The following is a 14,971-nucleotide window of genomic DNA, read 5'->3' as shown; positions in this document are numbered from 1 at the left end:
TGCGTACCCATGACGCATGCACCTGTGTATCTAAGACATGCACCTGTTTCGTGCAGAGTCTGTAAATTACATCTAATTACATGTAATTGGTATCTGAATTACACACCTCAAAGTACCTCATCATTTGCATATACATTACACGAGACATGGTAATTTGGTCATTTGTATCCTCACTAACATTTCTTCCAGTCAACTGAATGAATTTGCCCGTCTCTGCCGGGCTATGAGGGTTCCAAAACATGCACCTCCAAGAGAAATCTCCAGAAAGGTCCTGAAGTAAACTAAAATATGTGTTTATTTTACCAAATAAGATCCACTGAGCTTCATTGCAATATTTCATAAGCGGCCTGGCCACATATGATAGCTCACGTGGAAGTGGCTTATCACGTGGGCATATTTATATCAGCCAAATACTCTCAACGCGTGTTTCGAAATGTGGAGGGCAAAAACCGAAGGACCCGAAGAAAATCCACGCCACCACGGAGGGAGAGAGACACGCAAAACTCCAAATATACAGCAGGCGTCAGGGCCGGGATCTAACCCACGACCTCCTGCATGCCAGGCGAGGAAGTTAACACATTCCTGCGGAGGGAGCTGGTAGGAACGTTGGGTTGCTCGGTCAATGGCCAGGGTCAACGGCGCCGTGCTGTATTTCGCAAATATGGCCGACTGTGAGGGGCGGACACAAGCCGGCGTGAGTAGGTTAAACGTTGAGTTTTATAAGGGCACCACGGGGTGACCAGCCCCTCCCCACCCAGCCCCACCCCTCCCACCCCCCACCCAGCCCCACCCTCCCCACCCAGCCCCTCCCCACCCTCCCCTCTCCACCCAGCCGCACCCCTCCCATTTTTGGATGCACGACGGACGGACGGACACAATAATCCCCTGTGGGCTGGTGTAACCAGAAGGTTCCTCCCAGTAACATCTCCAAGCCACCGCGGTACAGCCAGGCCCTCATCATGGCTGCGGCTCACCCAGGACTCGAGTCGAGGTAGGCGGCTGGGATCTCGACCTGCGGGGGTCAGCGGTCGCCTGGCAGAGGGAGGACCCGCAGGGCCGTGATTGGTCTTCTCGCGGGGGTGTGCGTGGGGGTGTGAGCAGCAACAGAAAGGGTCACCCACGTTTGCGTGTGCACGTGTGTGCACGTGAGGGGAGCGGTGGCGCAGTGGTTAGCGCACTTGTGATGAGAACCCGGCGACCCGAATTCCATTCCCGCTCATTCCCAACATCGGTGACGAATATTTGAATAGGTCCTGGGCCTCCCCGAGGTCGATTCAGCCTTAAATTAGTACCTCTCTGTGATGTGTAAACATCATCACTGGGGAGAAAAAAAACGTTCTCACGCGGTGATGTCCACACCACTCCCTTATGTCTCATTCTGGGCCTTAATAGGTGCTCGCGAACAGCACTTGCCCGCAACAGTCTATACATGTATCCCTCCCGGCTCTCGCATAAACTGCGTTGCGACGTCATTTTATGTTTGTTGAAGGCGAACGACACGGCAATCTATTCCTCTCGACGAGCTCTACACAATGCGCTAATCAAAGTTTTGTTTCTTCTGCGCATTCGTCCTCGGTGCGCTTGGACGACATGACAACAGAATGATCCGCGCCAGGTGGGTCGCGGTGTTTTATGTGCGTGGTGGGACGGAGTCGCCAAAAGTTAATTCATTACTATTTTGACTTCCATTTATTCGGGACCCCGGGGTCCCGCCATAAGGTTTAAATTATGGTCAATTTTCGACGTGACAAAATGGAATTTCCACGTCAGCGACATTTCACGACGACCACGCGCCGTGCGATCGTCCCTGCGGTGTGCAACAGTCGTGCCTCCACCACTTCGCCTTTCCAAACATTCCAACATGCAGCAGATCTGTTGGTGAGTTCCCTGAAAAGGTAAAAAAAATTTTCACATATTATTATGCAATCGTTTTAATATTTACATTTTGTGAAGTAGTATTATTATTGTATTGCGAAAAGTGTTATAGATGTATAATTTTTAAGTTCGGAATAGAGTTGGAATGACGGCTCGAAACACATCTTTAGTTTATAATATTTCATTAATTGAAAAAGTCAGTCCGATTTACAAAATTTTGTTTCACGCTTATTTTGACGAAGAACGCATCCCTTTCGTAAATCGAGGGATACCTGTACGGGGAGTCCCTTTGTCTTTGCTCTTGCCACGTCGGCCTTTGGCTAAATGGGGTATCTTTGTCTTTGCCTTGTTTGTGTATGTGATCATTTTGGTGCCCTCCCACTCGCGGGTATTTATTGGGCACAGATTCATGAACCACGTGGAGTTTGTACGCCTTGGGCTGGGCGAGTTCCCATCATCATCAGCAGCATCGTCGCCCTCTCGAGTCGTCCCACCGACAGAGCCGGCCGGAGCGATGGACAAGCTGGTGGAGTGCGTGCCCAACTTCTCGGAGGGCAGAAACCAGGAGGTGAGCGAGGTTCCCGGAGGGGTGGAGGGGGTATATGTTGACCTTCTTTCGCACCGTATGCGTCCAACCGCGCTAATCGGAGGTGTGGAGCACGGCTGCCTTGTCGATTTTCGCGATGCTGCTGGTTAGACTGTTGGGGTTGAACCTCAATAGGGAATTGACACACAAAGACTTGCTACTTACAATCACGTTCTTCATTATTATCATCGTGAGCCATGATCAATCTACTGCTGGATAAAGGACTCCCTTGTTGCCGTAACTATGTCTCGCGAATCTGCGATGCAACAATCCACCCAGCACCGGCACGCGAGCTGATTTCGTCGCTCCATCTCTCCCCGGTGGATGTCCTGCCAGTCCCGGATTAAGCTAGTGCGGTGCCTGTAGCATATGTTATAAAGGGGCCCTAAAAAAAATAAAAACATTTTCAACTTGCATAGTAAAGTAATTTTTTTTTCATTTGCTATACAGCCAGATAATACGACAAATCGCTAACATTAAACACCCAGTCGTTCATCAAAGTTGAAGGCAGAATAGTACTGTAGTAATAGAGCAAGTGCAGAATCACTGAACCAAAATTGATACTGTAGCTTGAAAGCATTTAGCCCGGGGCCCTTGAAAGTGCGGGGCCAGTAGCATGTGTCGCTACTTTTGCTACGAGGATAATCCGGCACTGCGTCCTGTTAATTCACAACGTGAAGGCGAATTCCCAGCAGCTTTGAGACGCTGGGGAAACGCCTAAACACGAACGGCACAAAACCATTAAGCTTGTAAAATGCCTTCAACACATTGGTCAATTTGATCTATCCGTTATTATTTTCATACACTTCTAATTTAATTGAAAGTAATTGGTATATTGTGAGCAGGTCAGTATATAGAATAATGCTAATTATTATGTTATGGCGTATTTTTATTTATTAACGTTGTTTTTTCCCCGACAAGGAAACTATCAGTTCGTGTGCCATGGCGCCTCGCCTCATTTAACTTGCTAAGACCTCCCCTGCTAATCTGTTGTAAAAATCCCAACTCCCAACTCGGAGAAATGTCACTGCAACGATAAACACAACCAAACACCCCCAGCGAACGATAGAGATTAAATTGCTTGGTCGATTCGGGGTTACTGCAATTCTCCCTCTCCACTGGGTTAAGGCTTCTATTCTTATTCCTCTTCGGCAACTCCTCGCAGCCGATGATGATTGTCTTCCATTATCAATGTCTTATCTGTGGCCCCGCAAGTGGCTGATGAGGGAGGGCTAATCATCTCCAGACTCTGGGGCTGGAGCCCATGCCGCCCGCGTGTTTCCAAGGGGGATGGGTGGCGCCTGGGTTATTGATTCGGTCTGGAACCACGCTGTTGTTGTTTCTGCCACTCGCGCAATTTACTCCTATTGTCGTGGCTGTGTGATCTCTTTACTGGACTCTGTGAAAAAGTAGCTTTATAACTCATCTGATTCCTCCAGTATAAATACATATTCTTATTCTGAATTGTTGAGATATTTGCATCAGCAGCAAACTATCAACGAAACTTTTTATTTTACCAGGTAAGGCCCACAGTAGTGACCTGGCCACAAATCATAGCTCAACGAAGTGGTTCATCACGTAGAAATGTATAGCAGCCACCTACTCTATAAGCATGTTTCAAAATGTGGAGGGAAAAACCAAACGACTCGGATAAAAATCCACACGACCACGGGGAAAGAGAACGCGCAAACTTCGAATATACAGCAGCAGGCGTCAGGGTCGGGATTGAACCCACGACCTCCTGCATACCAGGCGAGGTAGTTAACATCTCCTAGCCACGGCGCCCCTTCCTCGATGTGGGGCGAGCCTGGGCAGTCGTCTATCACGAGTTGGTGTCGGTGTCGCACTTCTTCATGTCGGCCTTGAAGGACGTCTTTTCAGTTTGTCTTTTTAATAGTATACCATGGAGGTTACTCAAACACACCTATTATCTCCGTGTGCCTGTGAAGAAGGGCCATTGCCCGAAACGTCGCCTGTCATTTGCTTTTTGTTCTTTTTAATGCCACAGTGTTATTGAAAAATGAGTTTAGTTTATGAGAGAGGGTAGTTGCAAAATGTCTCAATGAAAATGAAGGGCACTCACTTTGGAATAGCTGTACGACAGTGCTATTGGGTTACTTCAGGCTGTTTTAAGTACTACATGAAAGTTAATTGTTAGCGATGTAGGTTTCTGTAATTTAATTCTATGACAATACAATGTTGGTGATAAAGGAAACATTAACAGAGTTCCATAGAAAAAAAACTCGAGGTAAACTCGCAGTGGATTGCAAATTATCTCTTGACCCAGCACTGTCTGGCCTGGCTGGTGATTTCACGCAAACACCACGCTCTGCTAATCATTGACATGGGGCACACACACAGACCTGGCTGCCGATTTTCAAATGTTCAAATGATTGCAGACCACCAATCAGCAACATTGGTTGGCCGACACCCACATTAAACAGACGATCAATGTGTAACCCGGGCGTAAATATACGTTTTGACCCCAGCTCGGCATAGAACTGCATTGTTGTTGGTGGAGAATAGTTTTCTTGTTTTCGTAGGCCACAAACAATTGTAAAAAATATCAGTTGCTCTTGTCTGCTCAGCAAGTCCATGCAGGCTCACCTTTGATCAACGCTCTGGCATCACATTCATGCCAACGTTGATGATGATGTTGAGCATAGTTCATTCCACATTCTCTGAGTGGCACGCAACACGCCCTTGCTTGTTGTGTAGCTATTGTCCAGAACATTTACACCACACTGCCCTTTCTGGACAAGCAGGCAGGAGCACGTGGAGGGTTATCTGAGAGTGTCAATCACAGCCCAGCTCAGTAGCGAATGTCTTGGGTGGCATGGGCCCAGGTAGAAGGAATACAATTGGGGCCCCCCTCTTCGGGTGGCAGGAATTGATTCATAACGAGATCTGGTGGTTGTTGTGTTCACTTTTATTGTCTACTTCACAGGTGTGATAGATCTAGGCTGACAGAAACATGTATGGGTGTGGAAACCCTACTCTTCGTGTCTCTAAACTGATGGGTCTGCACCCAGGACGTTACGCGTACTCAGGGCACCCGCACCAAGACATCTGGACATCTGTGAAAAAGAGCTTCATAGCTCATCGGTTTTTTTTCCAGTCAAAATAAAGATTCTGAAAAAATAAAGATTTTGATTCTTAGCCGGGCACATGGGCTTCTACGGCCCATGGGGCCTGATGCAGCTGCACGGCGTGGACCCTCGGTAGCTAGGCCACTGTCTGAAAAACCTCTGGCCAGGCATCCCTGTGGCTGTCCGTGCAACATGCGTGCGTGTGCGCCGGCTGGCCGTGCATAGGTGATCGAGGCGATCGCCGAGGCCATCCGGCGCACGCCAGGATGCCGGCTGCTGGACGTGGACCCCGGGGAGTCGTCGCACCGCACCGTCTATACTTTCGTGGCACCACCCGGCGCCGCCGTGGAAGGGGCCCTCAATGCCGCCCGCGTCGCGTTCCAGAAGATCGACATGCGGAGGCACCACGGTGAGCACGGGAGGAGGTGGGAGGGGGGGGCGACGCTCCGGGAACGCTGGTCCAAGTACTGGCCAACATGTGCCGGGGTTTTATTTTAAAATCTTGGCACAAGCTCTCGAGATGTTCCCGTGCTTAGCTAGGTCCGCTCCTTGATGTCATCATCCCATCTCCAAGTCTATCCTTGTCTTCCCCTTGCCCTTCTGCCTTTGATTATCCCAAGGAGTTGGCGTCGCAGTCTGGCTGCCTGCGAGCCTCGTGCTACACATCCACAATTTGCCATCCTCCGCTGTCCGGCTGAATCCAGCATTGTTCTCCGGCATCCCGTTGTTATTGGCACCTGTTCTTTGTTCGTGTTTTTACTTTTTGCCTCGGCAGAAAAGTCATCGACAGTTGCCACTCAAACTGCCCGCAACCCAGCCTGCTAACATTGCCCACTAACCCTGCCCCAAATTACTGCCTGCTAACAGTGCTTATTATTTTCTTATTAAATAATAAGCACTATTATTTTATTTCTAGTATTACGTTTATTAATTTTAATTATATTTTTTACCTACGTGACTTTACCGAAAAAACCCAAGAGTATGAATCCTTGCAGTCACGAAAGCTTCAAATCTAGAAAGAATATCATTCATAATTGGTAAAGTCACGTAGGTAAAATAATAATAATAATAATAAAATAATAAATTAAAATAACTAGTGATTTAATTTAGTTACTTTTTATTTATTATCATTATTTTATTTTATTATTGTTATTTTTTTTACCTACGTGACTTTACCGAAAAAACCTAAGAGTATGAATCCTTGCAGTCACGAAAGCTTCGAATCTAGAACAGTGCCCAACCCCGTGACCCTGTGCCCGCATCGTGGCCCGCCTCTTCTCGCCTGGCAGGCGAGCACCCCCGGCTGGGCGCGCTGGACGTGTGCCCCTTTGTGCCGGTGCGCGGCGTCACCGTGTCGGAGTGCGTGCGCTGCGCCGAGGAGTTCTCGGAGCGGCTCGCCGAGGAGCTGCGTGTGCCCGGTCTGTCCGCCTGTCCGCCCATCCGCTCGCACGTGATTGGTGTTTGTGCCACCACGCTTCTTCTCGCGGATCTTATCTTATTATCATGGTTGCTACATATGGTGGGAAAAAAGTTCAACATACATACATATTTATAGTTCAAAAGTGGTAACAAACATAGAGTGATTTAGAGGGTAGGGAGCATGCAAGGGCCGAGGAATGGGTGACCTTAACAGAGGACATTTAGGGGTCACGAATGGGCAGGGAAGAGGAAGGGATAGGGCATTTGAAAATAACGAGTTTTTACCTGCGTGGGTTGAGTTTGGAGAGCAATCCGATAGCGTCTGGGGGTCGCCAGTTTGATTCTGTTCGCACCTCCTGCAAAATCGTTTACCGTATAAGGCAATAACCGGTGGTGCGAGTGCGGGATTTCATGTCCCCCATGTGATAGAACAGATTTAGGGGGAGGGGGGATGAAGGTGGATGGATATAAAGTATAATTCCATGACGTTGCATCAACGATGATGATGGTGATGTTGATGCCACGGTGGTGTCTTCTCGTCACGTGGGGCAGTGTACTTGTATGGAGAAGCAGCCAGAAAGGACGATCGGAAGGCCCTTCCCAGCATCCGCGCTGGAGAGTACGAGAAGCTGGGAGACAAGGTGAGAACGTCCCCGCATGGCGATGCCCCCACTCTTGACGACCCGGGCCTCAACCCCAGCACCGCAGCAGCTCGTAGTTTAGATTTATTTATTTTTTAACGGCACCAAATTGCAGTGAAATTCTTAATTGTTTTGTTGGTTTGTAAAATCCCTCTCAAACAATAACTCAAACAGCAGGTGGTAAAGCACAATTTAGAATATATATATAACCTCCACAAACAGCACAACGTGGGTAGGCCCTCATTTGGCAGTGGAATAACACAATGGCTGTCAGTGTGCATGCGTGTATGTTCACGTGTTTGTGCATGTGTGTGTGTGCGTGGTCGTGCTGGCCACCGACCCCCACGTGTGCCATGCCAGCTTTCATTAGGTGGTCACTAACAGCACGTGCCCTAACAGTCTGTTAAAGGCTATACGGGGGATATTTGTCTTTTGTGGTGACGACGACGACGGTGGTGGTGGTGGTGGCGGCGACCGTCACGGCAGCTGAAGGACCCGGCCTGGGCACCGGACTATGGACCCGCGACGCTGGTGCCATCGTGGGGGGCGACCGTCGCCGGCACCAGAAAGTTCCTCGTCGCATTCAACGTCAACGTTCTGGGCACCAAGGAGCAGGCGCACCGCATCGCGCTCAACCTGCGAGAGCAGGGCCGGGGGCCCAGCCAGGTGGGAGGGCGGCAGCAGCGGGTCATGGGGGGTGGCCACCAAACTCAAAAAAGCCCTGCTGCCCAGCCAGCTCTGAGAATTTAAACTTTGGTCACGGGACAAACATTAATTCTAGATTTGAAGCTTTCGTGACTGCAAGGAATCATACTCTTAGGTTTTTTCGGTAAAGTCACGTAGGTAAAATATCAAAATTAATGAAAATAAAATAAAAACAAAAACAAAAATCACGACGTTTCGGAGGCAACACAAGTCTCCGTCATCAGGTGGGACCGTCACAGCCGAATTAGCTGCATCAAGTGAGGCAATGATTCAAGAAGTAATCCCTTATAAGCAAGTTGAAGGGGGGAGGAGAGGGGGGGCTCATCAGAATGTGGTAGCCAATGAATGGAACGTATCGGGAGGGAGGGGGGCGGGGCTCAAAGACAGCACGGAGCGCCAAGCACAACGCATCGGGAGGGGGAGGGGGGGGAGCGGGGCCAAAACAATGGACGACGGCTTGGACGCGGTTGCCGCTGCACACGCCAACTCAATGGACAGAGAGGGGGGAGGGGAGGTCTGATACACATGATAGACAAAAGAACGAAAATGCCCATGCCTACACTTTACCGAGTGTTAACATCCCCAGTTGTTTTTTGGAAGTGCTCTCTTCATTGTTCAGCCGGCATTGGTGTAGGCATGGGCATTTTCGTTATTTTGTCTATCATGTGTATCAGACCTCCCCTCCCCCCTCTCTGTCCATTGTGTTGGCGTGTGCAGCGGCAACCGCGTCCAAGCCGTCGTCCATTGTTTTGGCCCCGCTCCCCCCTCCCCCTCCCGATGCGTTGTGCTTGGCGCTCCGTGCTGTCTTTGAGCCCTGCCCCCCTCCCTCCCGATACGTTCCATTCATTGGCTACCACATTCTGATGAGCCCCCCCTCTCCTCCCCCCTTCAACTTGCTTATAAGGGATTACTTCTTGAATCATTGCCTCACTTGATGCAGCTAATTCGGCTGTGACGGTCCCACCTGATGACGGAGACTTGTGTTGCCTCCGAAACGTCGTGATTTTTGTTTTTATTTTATTTTCATTAATTTTGATATTTTACCTACGTGACTTTACCGAAAAAAACCTAAGAGTATGGGACAAACATTACTCTCGTAAAAACTTTTTTTTTCTTTTTAACAGGTAAGGCCCACTGAGCTATATAGCTCTTTTTCAGAAGTATTCTGGCCACAGACGATAGCTCAACCAAGTGGCTTATTGTGTGGAAATGTATAGCAGCCAAATACTCTAAACGCATGTTGATTCTAAATGCTGAGGGAAGAACCGAAGAACCAGGAGAAAAATCCACTTGACCACGAGAAGAACATGCAAACTTAAAATATACGAGTTAGGGTCGGGATCGTACCCATGACCTCCTGTATACCAGCCGAGGTAGTTAACGTTTCACCACCGTGGCGCCCCTATATGGGCGGCCAGCTCTGAGAATTACAACTTTGGTTTGAACTGTCACGCAACGAATGTCACCCTCGTGTGGCAGAGTGGGTGTGGAAGAAAATGCTTGTTCCTCCTGTGTGGATCAGGTGACTTTAAGGGATCTCAAAAGGCGTATCGGTGATTTTCGCTTCCGTTGGGGCCGTTCTCTTGATACAAGGGCGGATGTGCTGCTCTGCGAGAGAGCTACGAAGGGATTATTCGTCACATGACACCAATTGCACCCGGCGAGATAACCACGAGGAAAAAAAAGATCAGTAAAATGCCTCCTTAGCCAAACCACCAGGAAGTGTCCCACGATCACTTTGTCGGTGAGCCACTGCCAATGCGATATGATAAATGTATTGACATATTGCATCAGAGTGCTCGTAGCCTGGCACAAATGCTGAGTCAAGGTCGACCACCACAACCACCTCGTGGTGACCGGCGGTTGTTGATGTGCGTCTGTTGGCCCACGTGGATGCCCAGCCCGGGCGTCTGCGCTGCGTACAGGCCATCGGGTGGTACCTGGAGGAGCAAGACCTGGCCCAGGTGTCCACGAACATCCTGGACCACGAGGTGACACCCATGCACGAGGTCTACGAGGAGGTGTGCAAAGACGCCAAGGTGAGCAAAGAAACAAGTAGATTTTGAACGACACGCAAAGACGAGCCGATGGTTGAGGCAAGGCTGAGAGCTGCATTATACATGCAATGTGGCAGTCGCATGACGTGCATGCAAGGCGTGATGGGAGTCCTACTGTGTGTGAGCACACCTTTGTGTATTGTTAAATCGATTAAAACCTTGACCATCACCACCACTATCATCCACAGCATCATGACAGTACCATCATCACCAAATGGATGACCACGCCATAACACCGATGATGGTGATACTACGACACTACCTATGAGTAGTTGGCAAGATCAGCGTCAAAAGGAACGAGACCACTCACTATAGGCGGATCGGTGTGAAAGTAGACCGGACTGACGGACCACCATGTGTCCTGGATGAGCCTCCATGAAATGTAGCGGCCTTAACCCTTTCCCGTTTAAAGACGTCTGCGAGTCGCATGATGGGTGTCCCGTTCACCGCTGAATCTCGGAACGTGTGAGTGGTTCAGCGTAAATTTTATTTAGAGAGGCATAGCGTCGCTGTTTCTAAAGGCATTGTGGTCACCACAGAGACCTGCAGCGACACGACCACACTCTACGTGAGCTGGCGCCAAACTGTGCCACGCACCGTCCCGCATGGCCTTGTGGGGAGCCTCGCTACCAATAAAGTTATTTTTCACTTTCGTTTTTCTTTTCTCCGATTCCGTTGCCACGACGGAATTGGAGAAGAGAAAAACCGACGACGTGCACATACGTACACATACGTCATCGGTAGGGGAAAGGATTAACTAACCGCGACGGCCGGTGTGGAATGCAGGAGCTGTGCGTGGCGGCCGTGGGCTCCCAGGTGGTGGGTCTCGTGCCCCTGCAGGCCCTGCTCACCACCGCCGCCTTCTACATGAAGCGCGACCACCTCTTCGTCCTCGAAGAGGAGAACAAGATCCGCCTGGTGAGAAACGCGATGGTGGATGGCCACGCCACAGGGTTTTTTTTTACCCCTTGAGTCAGGGGGTCGGCAGCCTGCTGCTCCGGAGCCACATGAGGCCCTTTACGGACTGCTTCGTGACGTGATGTACGTACGTACGTATGTATTTGCGTTCATTGCGATTCTTGAAATGTTGAGTTTTGTACCAAATTAGACAAAAAAAATGCCTCGTGTTATTTTGGTTGCCGACCCCTGGCCTAGAGGGGCCCATGGTGTGAGGTCGGAGGTCCTAACTCGATCCGAGATCTCACTTCTAGATCGGTTTTGTTGAGTGGAAAGATTTTTCCCTTAGATTTGAGGCAGGAAAAATGTTGCCACACAACCAACCTAAGTCGGTAATGTCACGTGATAGACCTTCTAAAGTCATAAAAATGTAATTGGACAAGTCACCAGGTTAAACGGTGAACTGATAGAGGAATGTCACTGGACAGTTTACCATGGATTAAACCGAGTAAACACATTGTGTGTGCTTTTACTGATTGCGTGATCGTTTTACTGATTTCTTGATCGATTGATTGCTCTACATGATTGACTGCTGAATTAATGATCAATGGGGGCACAGGTCGTGAACCGACTGGGTCTGGACTCAATCTCCCCGTTCAACCCCAAGGAGAGGATCATAGAGTTGGTGCCGCAAAAACCGCTTCCACCACCACCACCACCACCGCAGACATTCTCACGTGTGTGCTAGTGTGCACACACTCACACGTGTGTACACGTGGACACACACACGTCCACACTCACACACGTGTGTACACGTGTGTATGTGTGGCCCAGGTACATGACGGGCGCGCTGGAGGGCGGCCCCCTGTCCTCGCTGCCTCTGCACCGGTTCATCCGCAGCGTCGGGTCGCGCTCCCCCGCGCCGGGCGGCGGCTCCGTGGCGGCGGCCGTGGCTTCCATGGTGTGGGGTGCTCTCTGGTGGTGCTACTGTGTGGTGCTGTGTGGTTTGTAGTGTGCCGTGTAGTTGGGTAGTGTGTGGTGGTCTGTGTATCTTGAACTTATTTCACGCCGTACGTAGCCAACTATGCTAAACGGAGGTGCGGGGGAAGGACAACAAACTAAACACAAAAAGTAGTTTTCAAGAAATTCGTTTTCAGTTTAGATGTAAAAGTCCATACCTCCAGCGGTTAGCGAGCTGTTCGATTCCTGTTTCACGACCAACACCAGTGACGATTATCTGAACTGGTCATGAGCCTCCCTGAGGTCGACTCAGCCTTAATTGAGTACCTGATGGAGTGTAAAGATCGCCACGAGGGAGACAAAGGCGGCCGGACGTGGTGTTGGCCACCCACCTAACGGTACTTGCCCGAACAGTATATTAAAAGGTTATACGGGGTTGGGGGGGGGAGGGTCTTGTGGTGTATGCTGGTGTGTGGTGAGGTGCTATGTGGTGGCAAGTGTGTGGGGTGCAATGGTGTGGTGTTTGGTGGTGTAGTCTAAGGAATGGTTAAGCCTCGTCTTGGGTTGCATAGGGGGTACGCAATCATCATGATTGCTTGTGTTGCAATCGAAACGTCGTGATTTAATTTAATTTATTTTATACCTACGTGACTTTACTGAAAGAACCAAAGAGTATGGATCCCTGCAGTCACGAAAACTTCAAATCTAGATTGCACAGGTGGTCTTCGACTTAACTAGTGATAATTTTCAGCAGCATTGAATTCATCAACAAACTCTGGTCCGGTTTCAACATTCGATGTCTCGTCAGCAACAAAAAGCAAGGGACAAGTCCTTACTTACTAACAACTCCGATAATTTTTCATTGCTGGAGCGGTTGCCCCCCCCTACCTGAAAATCCTGGCTCCGCCATTGAATGTTAAGTGGTATATTTATACCATTGGAACCTCCTTTGCCAGTAGCAAAATATGATAATTAGTTTTTTACCCTTTTATCTGGCAACAAAACTGACACCTTTTTTTTTTACAAGGAGTCATGTTTGCATTGACCACAATACCTGCAGTCGAAATGCAAACAAAACACAACTCTGATAATGTATGCACTGTCCTTGAAATTGATTGGTCCACACCCGAGACAGCTTTTCTTTAGAGCCTAGTCTCACATGGGTTGGACCAGATGACGCCAAAAGGCGCACAACTCAAAGACAATGCACCATCAGAGTATGAGAGCTCGGGGTAAGCATTTACACCATTAGAAACCTCATTTGCCAGTAGCAAAATATGATAATTGTTTTTTTTACCCTTTTACTTGGCAACAAAACTGACAGCAAAACTGACAGTTTTACTGCCAGGTAAAAGGGTATAAAACCAATTATCATATTTTGCTACTGGCATAGGAGGTTCCAATGGTGTCTCGTCAGCAGTCGGGCGTAGACTGAAGATAAAAACTAATTTTAAAAGATGCCGAATCAATTACCGCCGGTGTGCAGGGCGCGGCGCTGGGCTCCATGGTGGGGCTCATGACGTACGGAAAGCGGCAATTCGAGGAGGTGGACGAGGTGGTGCGACGAGCCACGGCTCCTCTGCACGACGCCATGGGACTCCTCTCCCTTGCCGTGGACGCTGACGCCTGTGCCTTTAACCGCTACATGGTGACGTCATCCCCCCCACCAGTCCCTCCCGTCTCCCCCCCCCCGTCTACCCCCCTCACCCCCCCGTCTCACCCCCTCACCCCCGTCTCCCCCCCTCACCCCCCCCCCCGTCTCCCTCCCTCACCCCCCCACCCGTCTCCCTCACCCCCCCCGTTTCCCGTACCCCCCCACCCGTCTCCCTCCCTCACCCCCCACCCGTCTCCCTCACCCCCCCACCCGTCTCCCTCCCTCACCCCCCCATCCGTCTCCCTCACCCCCCCACCCGTCTCCCCCCCTCACCCCCCCACCCGTCTCCCCCCCTCACCCGTCTCCCTCACCCCTCCCCACCCGTCTCCCACCACCCGTCTCCCTCCCTCACCCCCACCCGTCTCCCTCCCCCACCCCCCACCCGTCTCCCCCCCCCTCACCCCCCCACCTATCTCCCTCCCTCACCCCCCACCCGTCTCCCTCACCCCCCCCACCCGTCTCCCTCACCCCCCCCCCCCACCCGTCTCCCTCCCTCACCCCCCCTCCGTCTCCCTCCCTCACCCCCCACCCGTCTTCCTGACCCCCCCCACCCGTCTCCCTCCCTCACCCCCCCACCCGTCTCCCCCCCCTCACCCGTCTCCCTCACCCCCCCCATCCGTCTCCCCCACCCATCTCCCTCACCCCCCACCCGTCTCCCCCCCTCACCCCCCCACCCGTCTCCCCCCTCACCCCCCACCCGTCTCCCCCCCCCCACCCACGTCTCCCTCACCCCCCCACCTCCATCACCCACCCCGCTCCCACCTCCCTCACCTGCTTATCTACTGAATTCCAATCCAGGCTTCAGCTGCCCATTATTAAACCGGGTTCTAAATCTAACCGAAGGCTCAGCCTGGTCACCAATGACTGAATTAACTCAAACACAAAATAGCATTTCGGTTTTCACTGAGCTTGGATTATTGCCTGCTCGCTTGGAGAGGCTTTCATACACCAATTGATTGATTTTGGCTGACGACGTCGATGATGTGTGTGTGTTCGACATGGGGTTTAGGCGGCTCTCAAGTTACCCCGGGGCACGGAGAAGGAGCGCAAACGGTGAGGCGGGCTAACTCTCCCCTCTCCCCTCTCAC

At 50.7% G+C, this 14,971-nt stretch overlaps 1 protein-coding gene across 2 annotated transcripts in view; it reads left to right on the top strand.

Annotated features, from left to right (window-relative positions):
- The first annotated feature begins 1,716 nt into the window (after positions 1–1,716).
- FTCD (formimidoyltransferase cyclodeaminase) overlaps positions 1,717–14,971 on the top strand; it is an 18,490-nt gene continuing 5,235 nt past the window's right edge. Inside the window, exons 1-12 of one of the 2 annotated variants that reach the window (XM_078595797.1) lie at positions 1,717–1,895; positions 2,281–2,443; positions 5,776–5,959; positions 6,840–6,968; positions 7,522–7,610; positions 8,097–8,276; positions 10,217–10,354; positions 11,159–11,290; positions 11,889–11,950; positions 12,104–12,230; positions 13,716–13,877; positions 14,893–14,936. In XM_078595797.1, coding sequence (XP_078451923.1) covers positions 1,729–1,895; positions 2,281–2,443; positions 5,776–5,959; positions 6,840–6,968; positions 7,522–7,610; positions 8,097–8,276; positions 10,217–10,354; positions 11,159–11,290; positions 11,889–11,950; positions 12,104–12,230; positions 13,716–13,877; positions 14,893–14,936 — 1,577 coding nt within the window. In that variant the 5' untranslated portion in view covers positions 1,717–1,728. The remainder of the gene's footprint in view (positions 1,896–2,280; positions 2,444–5,775; positions 5,960–6,839; positions 6,969–7,521; positions 7,611–8,096; positions 8,277–10,216; positions 10,355–11,158; positions 11,291–11,888; positions 11,951–12,103; positions 12,231–13,715; positions 13,878–14,892; positions 14,937–14,971) is intronic. The other variant, XM_078595804.1, reaches the window with a different exon arrangement.

Source organism: Lampetra planeri, chromosome 1, assembly GCF_965212315.1.
Source record: "Lampetra planeri chromosome 1, kcLamPlan1.2.h2, whole genome shotgun sequence".
NCBI classification, from domain to species: domain Eukaryota; kingdom Metazoa; phylum Chordata; class Hyperoartia; order Petromyzontiformes; family Petromyzontidae; genus Lampetra; species Lampetra planeri.
The sequence above is the reverse complement of the archived record's forward strand: the minus strand, read 5'-3'. Positions and strand labels throughout refer to the sequence as shown.